Source organism: Apteryx rowi, unplaced genomic scaffold, assembly GCF_003343035.1.
Source record: "Apteryx rowi isolate R43461 unplaced genomic scaffold, aptRow1 scaffold_754, whole genome shotgun sequence".
NCBI lineage: Eukaryota > Metazoa > Chordata > Aves > Apterygiformes > Apterygidae > Apteryx > Apteryx rowi.
In genome coordinates, this window is record NW_020451043.1 from 96,249 (window position 1) to 113,236 (window position 16,988).

The 16,988-nt window shown below is 34.4% G+C and overlaps 1 protein-coding gene across 6 annotated transcripts in view; it reads right to left on the bottom strand.

The window, feature by feature from the left end:
* Positions 1-1,319: 1,319 nt before the first annotated feature.
* The window catches only part of TMX3 (thioredoxin related transmembrane protein 3), a 31,194-nt gene continuing 15,525 nt past the window's right edge, over positions 1,320-16,988 (bottom strand). For 2 of the 6 annotated variants that reach the window (XM_026088153.1, XM_026088156.1), the window contains exons 10-16: positions 14,201-14,299; positions 12,055-12,112; positions 11,080-11,133; positions 10,676-10,732; positions 6,650-6,779; positions 4,321-4,389; positions 1,320-3,299 (exon numbers count right to left, since the gene is read on the bottom strand). In XM_026088153.1, coding sequence (XP_025943938.1) covers positions 3,033-3,299; positions 4,321-4,389; positions 6,650-6,779; positions 10,676-10,732; positions 11,080-11,133; positions 12,055-12,112; positions 14,201-14,299 — 734 coding nt within the window. In that variant the 3' untranslated portion in view covers positions 1,320-3,032. The other 4 variants (XM_026088154.1, XR_003257109.1, XM_026088157.1 and 1 more) reach the window with 4 other exon arrangements.

The following is a 16,988-nucleotide window of genomic DNA, read 5'->3' on the forward strand; positions in this document are numbered from 1 at the left end:
TCAGAAACGTATTCTTTTTAATACTGTTAGGACACTTGCTAAATAATTTAATTATTAACTCTAACATCTAGAGAGTATTTTCAATATATCGAAGACGAGTATCAGATGGGATGAACTCTTTTTAGAGGTTACCAGCTACCTAACTGTAATGAGTTATTGTGGGTCTAAAGTATGTTTATAAGGAAAGTGCCAGGAAATATTGCCTCCTACAAAATAGGTTATATCCAAACTCGACACAGAATAAACTGAACAATGGAAACAAGTGCTTTTCAATTTTTTTATTATAGAAAAAAAATGGCTTACACTTGACTCCAAAAAGCAGCATTATTTCATGAACTCAAAGAATTTATTACAGTGAAGTTGCTTTAAGAAACCTTTAGAGATTCAAGAAAAAATAAAATGCCACATCCCCCTCAGATAGCATTCTAAATTATTTGCATAATCAAAGTAAATCCCTTAAGTTCTTACCACTTTTCTGACCCAGCATAAGACTTGCATGATTTTCTTCTCCCCTATTCCTTGATAAACATAGCTGGGAGAAAGATTTGGTGAAAATGACAGTACATTTCAAGCTTGATTTTCAATCATTGTATGCGTCTAATTGATACTAAAATTCAGAAGTGACAAGACATACTTTTCTCATAAGATTATCAGTTAAAGATTACAGTTGTAGCAGATCCCAGTGTGATCTGTGTCTCACAGAGCATTTATCATTTTCAGGTCCATACCTCAGATGATTTCTCAGCAACGTATTTGGCGCTTTTGACTTTATAGTCAAAAGACAAACAAAAATAACCACAAAAATGGAGGCTTGCAGTTGAAACAGTTCTTTGCAGTGCAGCAGAATTCAGAATTTAAGTCTTTTTTTATTAAAACATGATAGAATGAATAGCAGCGTTCCAGAGACCACTTCAGTTTTATAGAAAGTCAAAAGCTGCAGGTTTAGACTGACCCAAAATTAAATGTGAAACTGATCCGTACTTGAGACCTTATTAAAAGAGACAAATCACAGCTAAAATAACATCTTACTTCCTTAATAGCTCTACATGTTGACTATTCACACTGAATTGTGCTGAAGTCCAAAGAAATTTACAGGCTTGTCATTAAGTGATTTTTTCTTACAACATAACTCAAGAGCACCTACGCAATGTTAAAAGAAGTTTCTAAGCACATTTAAGCTTCTCACTCTTCAAAGGTATGCTAAAACTACACCTCAAAGTATTCTGCAGATTTAAAAGTTTTAAAAAGCAAGAAAACTCAAGTTCCTATTTACAACCAACTAAGAAAATTTACTATGACAAAAAATGAAAAAAGGTATATCATAGAAGGAAGAAAGGAGAAAACAAAGAGGAAGAAAAGCCACATCAGACACCTGATATTTGACATTCTGTTAACTCATTCTTTCCTCTCCTCCTCCAAGGAAAAAAGTTGGACTCTAACTCAGACATGGAGTTTTTCTGAAAATAATTTCCTAATCTCCTCAGACTTAGTTTACACTATTTCATAACAAATATCTTTGAAGTGAGGCATCTACTAATTGTACTATGCACTGCAACATGAAGCCAGCTCTTACCAAACTACTTAAACAAAATAAAATTTTCTAATCTTTCCTAAAAAGAAAAGGTACCTTTTCCCCGGTTAGGACTTATATCATCATAAGGTTTACACCAACATAAAAGCTATTTAAGCTTACCCATAGTCATATTTAACATTCTTTAATTTTGTGCTACAGCATGTAATTTGTTATGTGATCAAGCTGCCATATACAGATGACAGAAAAATCTGTATATTATAACCAAAAAAAAAAAAAAAATCCCCATGGATACAAAGAAGAGAAGCAACATAAGCTTTTTTTCTTCTCTCCCCTCCTATGGTACTCTCCATGGCATCAACACTAAAGGCTGCCTTATAGCTTATCCTTGAAGATTTTAACCCTGGAGAGAAGTCAGTCCTTTTCACAGTCACAGGGTTGTATTAAAAATGACTTTTATGACTAAATAGGTAGTGAAAATGCATTACACTGACAAATACCCCCCTTTCTATGAATGTTAAGGTTACGCTCCATTAACTCTCTTCTTCAGAATAGGTAGCAGTCTCAAAAGTATCAACATCAACAACCTCAAAGATATGTAACAATCTGACTTTAACATTGTAAACAAGTTTACACCATTCAAAAGTTTGTCATTAGAGAGTTATGCAAAACAGTCAAAGGGTACTTATATTTAAGTCTTCATTCATCAAATTACACTGTGGACTCAGAAAATTTTAAGATAAGATGATCTGCATTAAAAATGTGTGTAATTACTCATACAAAACAATTTAACAGGAAATCCTGTTCTAAAGAGAGGCATATGACATAGCTCTCCAATAACTTTTAGCTGCATAAAGCTCTAATAAAGACTTATTTTAACATAAAACTCCCACATCCTCTGTCAAGCAGACATTCTTAACTCCCAGTAAATATATTATTACGTGATAAAACAGTCCTCTAATTCATAATTTACTTTTAACTTTATATAATTTTTTTTTAAAAAAAGTATTTCTTCCAAAATAATGTGCAACCAGTAAAATAAGTGACTTTTTGGAAAACTTCTAAGCTGTCTTTAGCTATCAGTCTCTGAAAGACTTCGCAGATCTCTTAATCTTTCTTGGTTTTGAGCCTTAATTTTATATAAATGAGTGTTTAGCAAGGCTATATTATTAGTAGTTCATCACATACACTAAAGTCAAGTAATATCATCTTCATTTCACTGTTCTAATGTACAGTTCAAAAAATTCTTAAAAAAATAGCATAGAGTCATACCTGCAAATTCCCTCTGTTTACACTGCTCTTTGATAATCTATTAAGGACATTAAGAGAACTTCTGATTTTTTTTTTTCCCTGTCAGTATCTGAAAAGAGTTGAATACATGCTAGTCAAAACTACCATAATGCAGATAAAAAGGTCCTCTTTCATGAAGATCATCAATAAATGACTACCTTCAATAAATAAGTCTATGTGGAAATTCTAGAGAATTCTTTTGCTAAACAATTTAGTCTTTTTTCTTTTCCAATATGCTTTTCTGTTTAAGCTCTCCATCTGAAAGTTCTGCATATTTTTCTTTCTTTTCCTCTTCTCGTTCTTCCTCGCTGCCTTCATCTGTGAGCTCCCGATTGCCATTCTCCTTTTTAGTGGCCTCATTTTCATCTATCCCTCCATCTGTATCAGCTGTGCAGATTCCATAGCACATAATGCTGATGACCCCCAGGGGCAACCCAAAGAGAAAGCATCCCAGAAGCGGTGAACTCTTGAACACAGACTGTTGGAAGAAAAATTTGAAGTCAAAAGCCCTTCTAGTGAATACACAAAGTTGCTGCATAAAATCTCTCATGACTATTTTTTCAGAAGGAGGGAGTAGGAATCATCATATCATTCCCATGTGAAGTTTATAAAAAGTTTCAAAACTTCTAATATTAAAGTGTTCCACTGGGATGGTGAACGTGCTGTAAGTTTGAGAAACAATTGTTCTAACAGCATTAAAGTAATAATAATTTCAGTTCTTATTTGTGTAGATCAAAATTTTATTAGTTTGAGTCATCATAATGCATGAAAACCATTCTGTTATAGAGCTCTGTATTAAATTGTAATGTATAGCTTTTATAGCAGATATGGAGGGACTTTTGGTTTTTAGAAATTGATGGCTGAATGTAGCACATCCACAAAAGTTTGGAAGTCATGTATACAGAAACATGAAAGTTTCAACTTAAACTCACTGCGGAAGTTTTTTGTTTGTCTAGAACAAGTGAAGAAATGGATTTATTTAAGTCTTCCAAATAAAATTCTGTTAAGCATAGTTAAACTATAAGGATGACGATAAAAATCTATTTAAAACTGCACTAAGTAATTCGCATATGCCCCAACTGGACTGAAACCATAACATTTCTCAGAATGCAGAAGTGTTATCAGTTTCATTTAAAAGACACCAAAAGTGTCAAGGAAAAGATCTTGAATTCTCCCTGTTCTATCACTTAAAAGACATGCCAAGTTTTAAAACAGGAAAGGAGTAAAAATGAGGAAGAGATTGACTGTGGTTTTGACTATATGTATATTGAACAGTTAGCACACTGGAAAATATTATTTAAAGCTTTAATCAAGATAGGTTTACTAGGCTTAAACCTACTATATTTATGTATACATACATGCGTATGTATAAAAACAGAAAACAGAAGTCAAAACCTTGTATAAAAGTGCTTCTAAATCCTCTGAAAAGGTTTGCAGTTTGACTGGCAAGGCTACTATCTTATTTAAAAAAAGAAAAAAAAAAGGAAAAGAAAACTTACAACAACAGTGGACTTGGCATCATAGATTATTCTCTTGATTCGTTGCAGAACTCCATCACCACCCTGTGCCTGAAATTTCAAATGGAACTATGTCAAAACTGTTGACACTTTTCAGTTATGATGCCAAAAGTTCATTCTTCAGACCTTGCAATCTTAAGTCCCTTTAGAAGGAAATGAAAAGTAATTATTCTTGCATCTCATGATGCCCAGACACTCCAACTTCTCAAGCATGGACAAGCATTTCAATAGCAGACTGAAAAAACCTCTCACAACTGTTTAAAACAATCAATGCCAACTTTAACAGTGAACTGGCACTCTTTACGATCTCTTACCATAGAGAAACACTAACAGAGTACCACATGTCCGGCTGCAAAAATTCTAAAATTGTGAAGAGGTCTCCTGAATTTTCCTTTAGCTGATGGATATCTATTTAAAAACTATGACTGCAGCTGTCAGGAAAATTTAAGAACTGAATAACAAGAGGATACATAGGTATAATAAACACAGCTTGTGTTGAACAACTACAATCTATACCTATGCTACCACCTAATTTAGAAAAACCTTCGAAATATTATGGGAATCCAAAGGCAATTTTTCTGTTGAATAGGCCCAGTCTTCACTGGTCTGAGTTGCCAGAGGAACAAATGGACTGAAAAGCTACACTTTGGAGGAAGTCAACTTATGAAAGCTTGACCCTGACCAAAATCCCCCAAATTGCCAAAAAAGTTCATAAAGATGAGACAGACTTGAAGAAAGCTACCTTGAATCACAAAGAAAACAAGAAAGTCAAGATGAATAATCCAAAATGTATCAAGGAAGAATGGGGGAGGAAAAAAAAAAAGTTAAACTCCACAGAAATTTCATTATGATTCAGAAAGTCTATATTCCCTTCCTTCTTTACCTGGATATTTAAAAGACTGCCATTCCTTAACAGCTACACGATTTCTTGGGCCTGAATGTAGCCAAAGTAACGTCATTTTATATATATAGGCTTCATTTAGCTTAAATGACTTCACATACTATATTTTGTATTTATGTGAGAGGGCTAAGATAGAGAGAGGTGTGCATCCAGACAGACCTTTAATCATTCTAGCTGAAATACTGCAATCAAAAAGTACAAAGGGATGAGTGATACTATAACAAAATGCAAAGCATCACAAAAACAGAATTTCTTAAAGTTAAAAAGCAGACAGAAATCAATTTTACTTGGTGATTCAGTGAGGATATTTAAATACAGATGAGTAGATATTAATAACAATTCAGAATTTTAAAATACAATAAAAGAAATGACCATCAAAGAAGAGAGAATTGAAGAACAAAGAATCACCAAGTTACAGAAACACCTTTTATCTTTCAACTGGAAGCATGGCCAGTAAAGTCATGAACAATAAGCATATAAATTTATATTATGTTATGCTACATAAATTTGTCAGATTAAATAAAGTATCCCATATGACTGAAATGATCCAGAGTCTTACTTATTGCCATCAGACCACCTAAAATCGCTGCTGGAATGTAACCTGTGATTCAGCTAACACTGTAAACATTCAGTATAAAGTAATTTGGGGCTCAATCCAAACATTCCACACAGGCTTCTCCCAGAAGGCTGCCAGAGTGATTTGTTGCCTCCCTTAGCTGCAAAGCCCTCTCACCCCCTAAGCACAAAGGAAATCCATGGCGTCGTTCCTCATCCACACAACACAGCTCTCTGCCCATMTTACAGTACACTGAGGGCATAAATGAACATGTGTTTGTTTTGACAAGGTTAAAAAAGGTGTCCAAGCCATCAGTTCCAGGTGGATTTATTAGGTTTGTTGCGTTGTAACAAAAGACAGCTCGTTTTTAGGTTTAGAGCAGAAAGAGAGGTAACCTCATTTCTGTCTGAAACATGCAATGTAAATATGCCATTGGTTTTTGAATCTGAACTTACCATTCATCAAGCCACTGGATTTATTAATTCACCACCAAAAGAAAGAGGAGAGTTAAAAGAAAGAGTGGAGTTACTCTAAGTAAGAGATTAAATTGCAATTTTAAACAATTGCATTTAAAGCAAACCAGGAAAAGGATAGAAAAACCTCTCCATTTACCAGCTAACATTAAGCTACATGTAGAAAAACAGAGCTACTTTCTGTCAGAGGTTCTGAAATCAGAGCTGTGAGCAAAGGCGCACCTCAAGAATCACAACATTCACCAACAACACATCCTAGAGAGACAGAAAGATAATGCACACTGGACAGAAATTCAGGGTAACCAAATTATTTTTTCACTACTTTAATATCCAAGGAAATAAACAACAACCAACATATTCCAAGTCACATTGAAGACTTACTTCAGCTGTACCATCCAAGATATTGTTAATAAATTTAACCATGTCTTCTGTGTTCTCAATGTGCCTATCTGGTAAAAAATACTGCTGATTGGAGGTATTCAATACCACAATAGTGGGGATTGTCAAGTCACTGAAAACATAAAACAAGTGTTAGATATTTAGAGAAATACTGCAAAAAACATTGCAATTCAAATGTCTCCTACATTGTTTAAAAGTGTATCCAGTAACCTTCTCTTCATAAGTGCTCCTAAAAAGGCCGTTGTGGCAGAAGCGAAGCGGAGAGAGAATCACCTTAATGGTGCAAGCATGTTTCTCATCAACATTTTTTCCTTCACATCTGTGTCAGTGAAGTCACTGAAGCTTATTGCATTTTACATACCTATACTGAGCGCAAATCAGGTACCTTGTGATTTGACAATTAGTAAAACATCTCAGATAGTAGCTGTCTATTTGAAATGTACTATTAGTATACACATGAAGTGCGTTAGTGCACAAAGGCAAAACTGTGATCCCGAAATTCAATCCCATACAGCCATGGTCCAATTGATCAACTCTATCAATTAACCTCTACCTATCAAGCCAAAAGAAAAGATATACCAAAGTTTTATTAAATTCCTTTTAGACGTAGCAGATAAGCTACAGGTCATTTTTAAACTACTATTTGTTAGCTGAACTTCACATACATAAGCATTGTTTAGGGTCACAGAAACAAGAAAATTTAGGTTGGATATGACTCTTGAGATAAACTAGCCCAATCTATGGCTGCAAGTTGAACCAACTTCAAATTTAGAGCCAGTTCAGAAAAATTTAATACTGCACAAATACATTGGTCAACAAACAAGATCTAAAATACATTTAAAAAAGTCTTCTGCACCCTTTGCCAGTTTTCTACAGCACTATCAATAATGTATTTAGACATTAAGTGTCTTTCCTTCACAGTAAAAGCATTGCAAACTTCATTTTTCTAATTTCCACTCTTGTCTAGTAGTGACACATTCATGCATGCTTTACATATCTAATATTGATTACTTCAACCTTAACTGTGGCAATCAGAGCCCATAATCACTTATTTAATTAAAATATTTTTAGTAAGTAATTATTCAAGATTCCCATTTTTCTTAAAGCCATAGAAATGATTCAAAATTTTCTTATATATTTCAGGCTTTTAAAATTTCAATTCCAAACCTGTAAATATAAATTTTTAATATTTCTTAAAGTATTCAGCTTCTTAGGAGTTTAGAAAACCTTTGTGTAGATCTACTGTGCAGACCAAGTTCTTAAGTCTCAAGTTGAAAGCATGGTGCATCTCAAAAAAGGTAAGACCAACTACAGAAATAACAAAATAATTTATTCCTTTCAAATGGATTTTTTTTTAAAACTTTGTCAGCAGTGAAAGCTTTCAAGATCAAAAAAAACACCAAAACTTAATACAACTTTTCTCTAGACATTTATATTCTCTACTTATTAGGAACAAAGAAGACATACAGGCAGAAGTCAAACCAAGTCAGGTGTTTGTGCAAGTGCCTGCTAACAATTTATCAACATTGGCCAAAATATCTCATCCTGGCCAAAACAGAACAAGTTTTATCACTTGCTCTCTATCAAGCGTATGAAAAGGAAATTAATGCTAGGCAGTTTAACCTCTACCCCCCCACCCCTCACCCCCCACACACGCCAAAAAGTATTCCGATTGCATTTAGCAGTATGGTAACTGAGCTTCTTGGAGTCTTCTCAACTTTCTGTAGAGCTACCAAAAGATGAACTCCACTTAAAAATTTTATATGCCATACAAAGATTCACAAAAATACTTTCTTAATTTGTTTCCTCCAAGAGCTGAGGAGGTAACAGTCCAGAGAGACCTACAGTTCAAATTCCAATGATGCTAAATACCCTAGCTTCCACAAAAATATAACTTTGCTTTCAGTAATATACAGAATATGCTGCTTGCTTCTTTTACACATAGCTTTAGGTAATACCATTTTTAAACCAACAAAGGCATGTTCCTCCACTGCTGAAGAGACAGTTAAATGATAACTTCTGTTAGTTACAGGCAAGTCCATAAGTGTACTTCTATCAAGAACTAATACAACCGTCCCCATGAATTATATACCATTTTATCCTGTAAGAAGTAGAATCCGTTCTCATGTGTATTTACTATACTTAAAACATATACACACACACACTCTGCAACAGATTTCTTACTTTTCAAGAGGCTGTTTTGCTCGTTTCTAGTTGCTGCCATCTAGTGGAAAGCCGAAGCACTGACAATACAGTTTTACTCAAATTATTCAAGTAACCAAAAGAACTCCTACCTATATTACTGACATATTTTGCCGATTTCCACTTATCCTGGAAATGCAAATAAACCTGAAGCCTGTGAATAGCTTAACAGAAATTGCAATATATTACAAATTATAAAATCGGGCATTTTGGAGAGTGAAGTTAAACAAACAAGCTGAACAGATGTAGTAATTGCTACCAGATCACTACTGCTGTAAATGCCAGTTTTGTCTTCTTCCCTTTCTCTTCCTCCCTTCTAGGGAACTCATCTTCCTGTCCCCCTTCTTCGCACATCAGTTCTTGTACTCAGTAGAATACACAGGAAGACATTTAGCTTTCTGCTAGATCAGCAAAGTAACTCCCCTACTCTCCTAGCCAAAAAAGGCAACATTTCTGCCAGATAAATAGGCTTAAACAGCTCCGCATACAGTCAGACAACTACAAGAGCCTGCACAAAACAGGCGATAATGAAGGGAGGAGGGTCCCACTTTTGGCAGCTATAAAATCATTAGCTCAATCACACTGTCTAACTTCAATTGCAATAGTCATTTTCAAATTACTTGTATTCAGCTACTAATCTACAGACATTGCACAGAAATACAGACCTAGTGTCTCCAGCACCTCCATGAAGTTCCCAGAACTTCTAGCAGCACACACTCGCACAGTTTTACAGTGTAGTATTTGCAAATCCACCTGAATTTGTTAGGTTGACCTTGTAGTCTTCCCGTGGTCTTAGATTTAGCAAGTGTGACAGCTGCAAGGCCAAATATGAGGGAACAGATACTAACACAGATACTGCATACTAGTGCAGAGTCTCAGGATTCCCAGCAGAGGGGTTTGATCAACTTTCCCCTTACAGAGCTGGCATACTTATTCCCCTTTCTCCCTTCCATGACACAAAAAGCCAGAAGAGAACTAGTCAACTGTAAATGCCAAGCAACCTAAACCTCTAATTATGTATTTTTTAAACAAGGATCACAGTAAGGGCAGATGTGAGGCATCTTGTTAAACAACTTACATATTTCAAAATTTTCAAAAATGTACTACATTTTTTGCATCAAGTACAGACAACATCTTCTATGCATTTCATACTTCTATGCAGAAGCATACTTCTGGGTATTTTAACATTCAAATTCGTGGTGAAATCAGGAATTTAAGGCATTTGTTAATTAATTTATCCCGTCCTCTCCAAAAATCACTTTTTAAAATACTAATTGATAACTATCTCTATTCTTAGAAAGACCTCTTATAAAATCTTAGGTAATCACTGTACTTTGCTGTTCAGCTGCTTTCCTGAAAAAACATGGCTAATGAAGTAACAGCCACTTGCAAGGAGCATCAGTCTTAAATATCTGTCAATAAGAATAAAACATGTCTCTCCAGAAATAAATAAAAACACAGATGATACATAAACATTATTTATATTTTGTTACGAACTGAAGCAATTTCTAATTTTTTCCATGCCTTGTGTAAACATAACCGAGAAAAAAAATAAGTTACATTAACAAAGAAAACTTAAAAGACTAGCCTTGTCAGTCAGCACTAACAGTAAGCCAAACTTCTAACATTAAATTATGCAGTTTTAGTTTAATAAACGCTACATTACACACTGACTTTCAAGAACAGCAATCTTTTTTTCTTTTTTTAATTCCATGAAAAGCAGGAATTCTTCAGAAGGTTGTTTTTAATTAAATATAATCAGTGACAAGTACAGGAAAAGAAATACTCAAATAAGAATTTACTTACTCCATTAGTAAGCTATTAATGTAATCATTTCCATCCATGTGGCCAAATTGGAAATCCCTGGCAGAGATGCAGTGAAAAGCATAATCATGAAACAAAACAAAAAACCAGAATAATGGGTTTCAGTATCGAAAGTTCTTTCTTAAATAATTTTTCTTACAAGTGAAGATGACAGCATATGCTGAATACACAATATATTTTGAAAAACTGACTAGACTACAGAACAGGAAGCCTTCCAAAACACAACTGATGAAATTGTCTTATGAATGAATGAAATAGTATTATTAACATTAGCATATTAATAACAAGGCAAACACCGTAACATTATTTTTATGTCAAAAGTGACTGCTGTCTTAGAAAGGTTGCTGAAGTTCAGTTTAAGATGCTGTAGTACCACATACAAATACCTGTGAAAATGGTCCCGATAATCTCTAGCAACTTCCTGAATAATAGATTTTAGTCTGGAGGGGAAGAAGAAAAAAGGTCACACGGATATGCAGGGTATAATCCACCAAAATCCAAACAAAAGACATTTAGATTTCTCTCATAAGCATCAATTAGCACCTCATCAGCAATTTCCCAATTCCACTAACACAAAACACCTTGTTCACCTTGCTTGATTTCCTGGCACTGAAAGGTTATCTAACTATGTAGTTTCAATATGAGAGAAAGAGAAAGGCAGACAGGCTGCGTTGATCTATCTATTTCTTTCTGAAGATACAGCATTGTGCTCTTGAATAAAAAACAGAACCGGAAAAATAATATAGATGGAACTTGAACAATATGTTCTTAGCTGACTGATGTATGCAACCAGAAAGGGAGCTGAAAGAGTGTTGTTCCTCCCAATCTCTTTAGCAAATTCTGACCCAGCTGAAAATAACCTCTCCGAATACAAGTTCCACAGACAACTAACAGCTAAGTATCACCAAATTAATTTTAACACAACTGAGCTGAAGAACAATCTTTTGTTTAAGCCTGTTAAGTTTATCTCAGTTGTCTGAACTCAAGTACTCTTTTCTGTATTAAAAAGGTAACACAATAGCTTTAAAAAAGCTATTCAATGACTGTCACAAGGATCAAAGATGCTTATTTCCTCCTGTGATCTTACAAGTGACAAGAGTGAGAAAAGTGATACAGAAATTCCAATCAAACAAACTCTCACTGAAAACTCATGTGGACTTCAATACAGCCATACACTGAGTAAAGTCAGTAGGTTGAAGTCATAATTTGGAGCCCTCTCACAAGTTAAAGCCTTTTATTTAACCTGTCATTTCTGAATAGTTACAAAGTTTCAGGAAATGTCCAAAATTCTATAAGCCAATAAAGTTTTCTGCCAAACCAATATACTTCTCTCATAGCGTCACCAATACTCTTTCCTGTACCTGGTATGTTCCACTGAAGAGTTTTTATCATCAATGACTGCAATAGCCACAAGTTTTCCTAAAATAAGGAATAAAATACTTTAAAACCATTAAAAAAAGAAAAAAATACACACACATTGTCTTATGGAAAATACTTCCTACCTGGAAGAGCAAACAGGAATTAGTTTCAAGTATTAACCAACCTGGATGGCAAGTAACCTCTTTTAGGTGACCAAGTTCCAATTTTCTTAAACTACTGGAAATAAATTAAAATGTGGCTTAATGCAACACCTTTAGCATTCTATGAGAAGCATAGAATGAAGAAGTAAAAGGGGAAAAGTATGGACAAATACGTAGTTCTCTATTCAAACTGTATATTTGCATATACATAAATATGATGCTATGAAAAACTATTATATAATGGCAATTACAAACTGGTTCAAAGTGATCAAAATATAATTGTGTTGATTCAACACCCCCTATTTTCATTCAATATTCTTAAAAATTTGGAGTAGTATCCTTACAGGAAGAAAAGGTAAGAATTTAGTGGCAGAGACAAGAATTCATTAAATCAGAAAGACAGCTTCTTAGTTCAGCCCTTTGTCAGAGGAGCTTAGCTTTTACAAGACACTGCACACAGATTTATCAAATAATCCCAAAGTATGTAAAGACCAAACATCGGAATATACTGATCTTTTCAGGATTCAATTCTTGAAGTTTAGGTCATGAAAAAAACAAGTGCTTTCTAAGGTGAACCAGATCAAAATATGTTACGAATGCTGACCAAATGCTCTCCAAGTCAGGCAGCTTTGGTTAGATAAGCAGACCTTTCCACTATGTAGCGGGAAGCTGCATTAAGTAATGCCTCTGCAGTGCAGAGGAGCATTTTGATAAGTCTCCCTAGATTCCATGATTCACTTGACCCCCTTCCCACCAAGCCAATCCATTGCTCAAAGCCTACCTATCACCTTGCCAGAGGGAGCATTCCACTCGAAAAAGAGAAGCTCACAAATTATATAACGTTGACTGCATTAATATTGCCTTGCTCAAGTAAAACTTAAAAGTTTTGAGGACAAGAACACTGATTCACTCCTAGACCTTCTTTAAGCATGAGATAGCAACAGCTTTTGTCTTCTTCCATACTTCAAGCCTCTCTTTTTCTGTTTCTTTCCAGGCCCTAAAACACTACATAGTAAATACACCAGGAGACAACACCACTTTTTACAACTACTTTTTGGACTGAGAAGGAAAAAGCTGATGAATTCCAGGTACTTTGTAATTACACATAAGGATATTGAAAAGAAATGGTAGCATCTCCATTGTATTACTAAAGTCATCATTTCTGATTTTTTTTTGTAATTCAAGGAACTGAGACAAAAATGGAACAGCAAGAGATCAGCTACATCTAAACAATTTGTAACAGCACTTCTGTAAATATCCTTTTAAAATATATGTATAAAAATATTACTTTCACAGAGATGTAAGACTCTAGACATTTCATAATCCTTAATACCTGAAAGAAGTCAATGTTGCATTGACTAAAACACTCAGGCCYCTTTCTTTTTAAAAGGAAGGTAGATTATAAGGTGCTTTGCTCTGGAAAACCCAACACTTCAGCATTTTTTAAGTCATGAGCTTCTGCTACTTTGGTGAACATACACCTCAGAAGCAGAATAAGTCATTTGCCAGAAATCACTTGGCTGTGAAGTTTTCATCTGACTTGCAAAATTTTATTAGAGAAAAGCTAAAGCAAGGGGTTTACTTTGTCACATGTTCTTCTCCTTTCCTCACCATACCCATTCTAAATATATCTGAAACTATTAGACACATCTAAGTCCCATATTTAAACCCCTAAAACCAGTCATAAAATTCCTTAAGTCCTTCAAGGACTTAATTTAAGGTAGCAAAATTAAGTGTTAAAAGTTTCACTCAGTTTTTGACTCTTACAGGACTAGACAAAGTTGTATGTTGCAAAGAAAGGACTACTGTAGGCTTTGGATGACACCAGAAATCAATAAAAAAGGTTCCACCAACTTCAAACAACAGTAGACACTATCAACCCGACCAGATTAATTAACTTTGAGGTTTAAAAACATGTTTTTAATGATCTTTAATTTTGGTTAGTGTTTAAAAGATGTGGAAGAGTTCAATGGTAGCAGCTGCTCACCTGTATCTCCAAGTTCATACAATGTAAAGCCATCCACATTAAGATAACCTTGAAATCTTTCTCTGTTTATCCAGGATGACAGATCACCATCTTCATACTCTAAAAAAAATAAAGAATGCTGAAGATTAAACATACATCTTGTATTTAAAGACAAGCAAGCAAACAGAACACCCCCCTTCTTTTTTGTAAATACTTCCAGTACTTTAGATAAAAACGTTAGTTTTTCAACTTTTTTACCTTTTGTTGTTTTTAGACATGATCGCATGAACACATTTCTCTTCAGCTTTAGAATTTTTTGACAGTATTTTCAATTGTTAAATTAAAAGCAAGAATATTATAGCAGTTGGGTAGGAAAAGCTGGTTTGATTTTTTTTTTCCACACAAATCAAGGGTAAACATAATACTGTTCTAAGAGACGACCGTGACCCAGTGCAGAATGGAACAGTTTTAATCCCTATGTTTAAAGTGAGTTCAAGTTTAAGAAGTGAAGAGATGCAAAAATACAGAAAGCAATACTTCTGAAAGCTCTTAAATGGAACAAAAGGAAATCAAGAAAAGTAGATGCATCAACATCAGTGTGAATACAAATGAACAAGTACTTGCATATATCATTCCGAATCAGTTATACTGAAGGCAATGATTTCAACTGCTAGTTGTTACAAGCTGAAAAGAACCTAATTCTAACCCATACCATTAGATCTTAATCACAAGTAAACAGGAAAAACATGTATATATAACTTATACACACACGTGTGTGTTTCTATAGATAGATATCTTAAATAAACTTGTTTTAGGCCCAACTGTTGCACAGAGTGAATTATCAATAACTTTAGGTTCAGAACATTGTTACAGTTAATTGTAATAAGACTGTAGCAAACAAACTCAAAGTTAAACTTAGGTCTGCATTCCATTCCCTTACTGTGGCAAAACACCAGATAAAGACAGCTTTGAAATATATTTGGCTAAACCTTTTACTTCTAGTGAGTTTTTGAAAGACTAGAAAGATTTCATTTAAAAAAGGGAAGGGGTGAAAGGGTGTTTTATGTTCTTTTTTAAATATCAGGTGGAATATTTAACTTAATTTTACTTTACGTGAGGTAAGTAAATTTTCTCACTTAAAGTGAGAAAACTCAAAGCAACTGGCAAGACAGGATAGGAGCCCAGAACAGAACACTGACTGGAGCAAAAAACAATCCAGTTGAAGACCAGAGTATATAAAGAGCATGCACAGGCCGTGGTAGGGTAGCTAAGTAAGTTCTTTGCATTGATATTGGGAGGGGGACAAAGGGAAAGAAGACGTGAAAAATTTCTCACATCAGAACCCTTCTTTTCAGGAAGGCTTTCAAACACGCTTCAAAGAAAACACAAGCATAATTATTAAATTCAAGCCACCAAATGAAATAAAGATACTGTTCAAGACAGGAGGGCACAAAAAATATAATAATAATAATAATAATAATAATAATAAAAAGTAAATGGAGATTCTGAAGAGGATTCATTTTAGTTTTCCCTGAAGTAAGCATCAAAAGACGATCATGGTCTCTTACAAAAAACTTGTTTTCATGAAGAAAAATGAAAAGTGAACATTTTTTGTTTTATCAGAGAAATTTTTCAACAGCTGCCAAAAGCACTACATTCTTCCATGGCTGAAAACAAGCCTGAAATAACTCATAAAAACGGTAAAAGATATTGATAAGCAGCCAAAAAAAAAAAAGTAAAATGAAGTAAAATGAAGTTAGTTCTGAGAAAAGAAGAGGTGCAAATGAAGGTCTGAGTGGTGGAAAACTAAAATCCCTTTGAAAAGGGAAGGCCTGATTAGTCTCTTCCACTAGGAACATTCAAATGTTTCGAAAGTTTATCCGAAAGAAGACTACACAAACAATAACTGGAACACTCTGCTGGGTAAATCCACAAAAGTCCAAACTAAGTCTTGGGTTTAGAATTTTATAAGACTAAGTTACATGTACAGAATATAACCTACTCTACCTGCCTGTACTTTGGGAAACTTTTCTTCCTTCAAACAGAGAATGCTGGATCAATTATTTGCAAATGTTTAGAGTACTCAGTCCTCTAGATTTTATAGCGTGAATTGTAAGATAATTTTTTTTTAGAGAAAAACTCAATTTAATGTTTAATTTCTACCCAATGATGGCAGTTAAACATACCTCATTCAGTCTTTCATACTCTGCTTGCATAACTTGTTTATTTACCATAATGTTGTTACTATTTTATAAAAGAGAAACTTTTACAAACTAATTAGAAGCCAGAATTTTCAAGTGGGTCACCCAGCAAGAAGCAATTTCAAATTGTTTCTTTGACATGCCCTCCCTCTCCATTCACTCCCCCCGCCCCCCCCTTTTTTTTTTCTTTTAAAGACCAAAAACAAATCAAGGAGGCTGCTGAGAAAACTTCTTGGAGGATGAGACTGGGAAAACAGCAGACTGAAGAGGAAGAAAAGGGTAGCCATTCTGTTGAACCACACCTTGATGGCCCATCTAGAGTATTTTGCTGTAGTGCTGCTGATCCTCAGAAATGAAAAAAGCAGAATAGTTTTCTGAGTGATACATTTTCAAATTCAAGTTTCAAATCAGAAATAAAAACCTTTATTTAAAACATGTATGTCAAAGACTAGATGAATTTGTAAGCAGACTAAATCAAGACTAGATGTATTTGTAAATAAGTGCTGTACCTATAAACCAACCCATGGTATGTATACTTATAGATATAAGTATGTGTGTGTATGCATATAATACAGTATACAGCACATAAGTACTATATTCCACTCAGA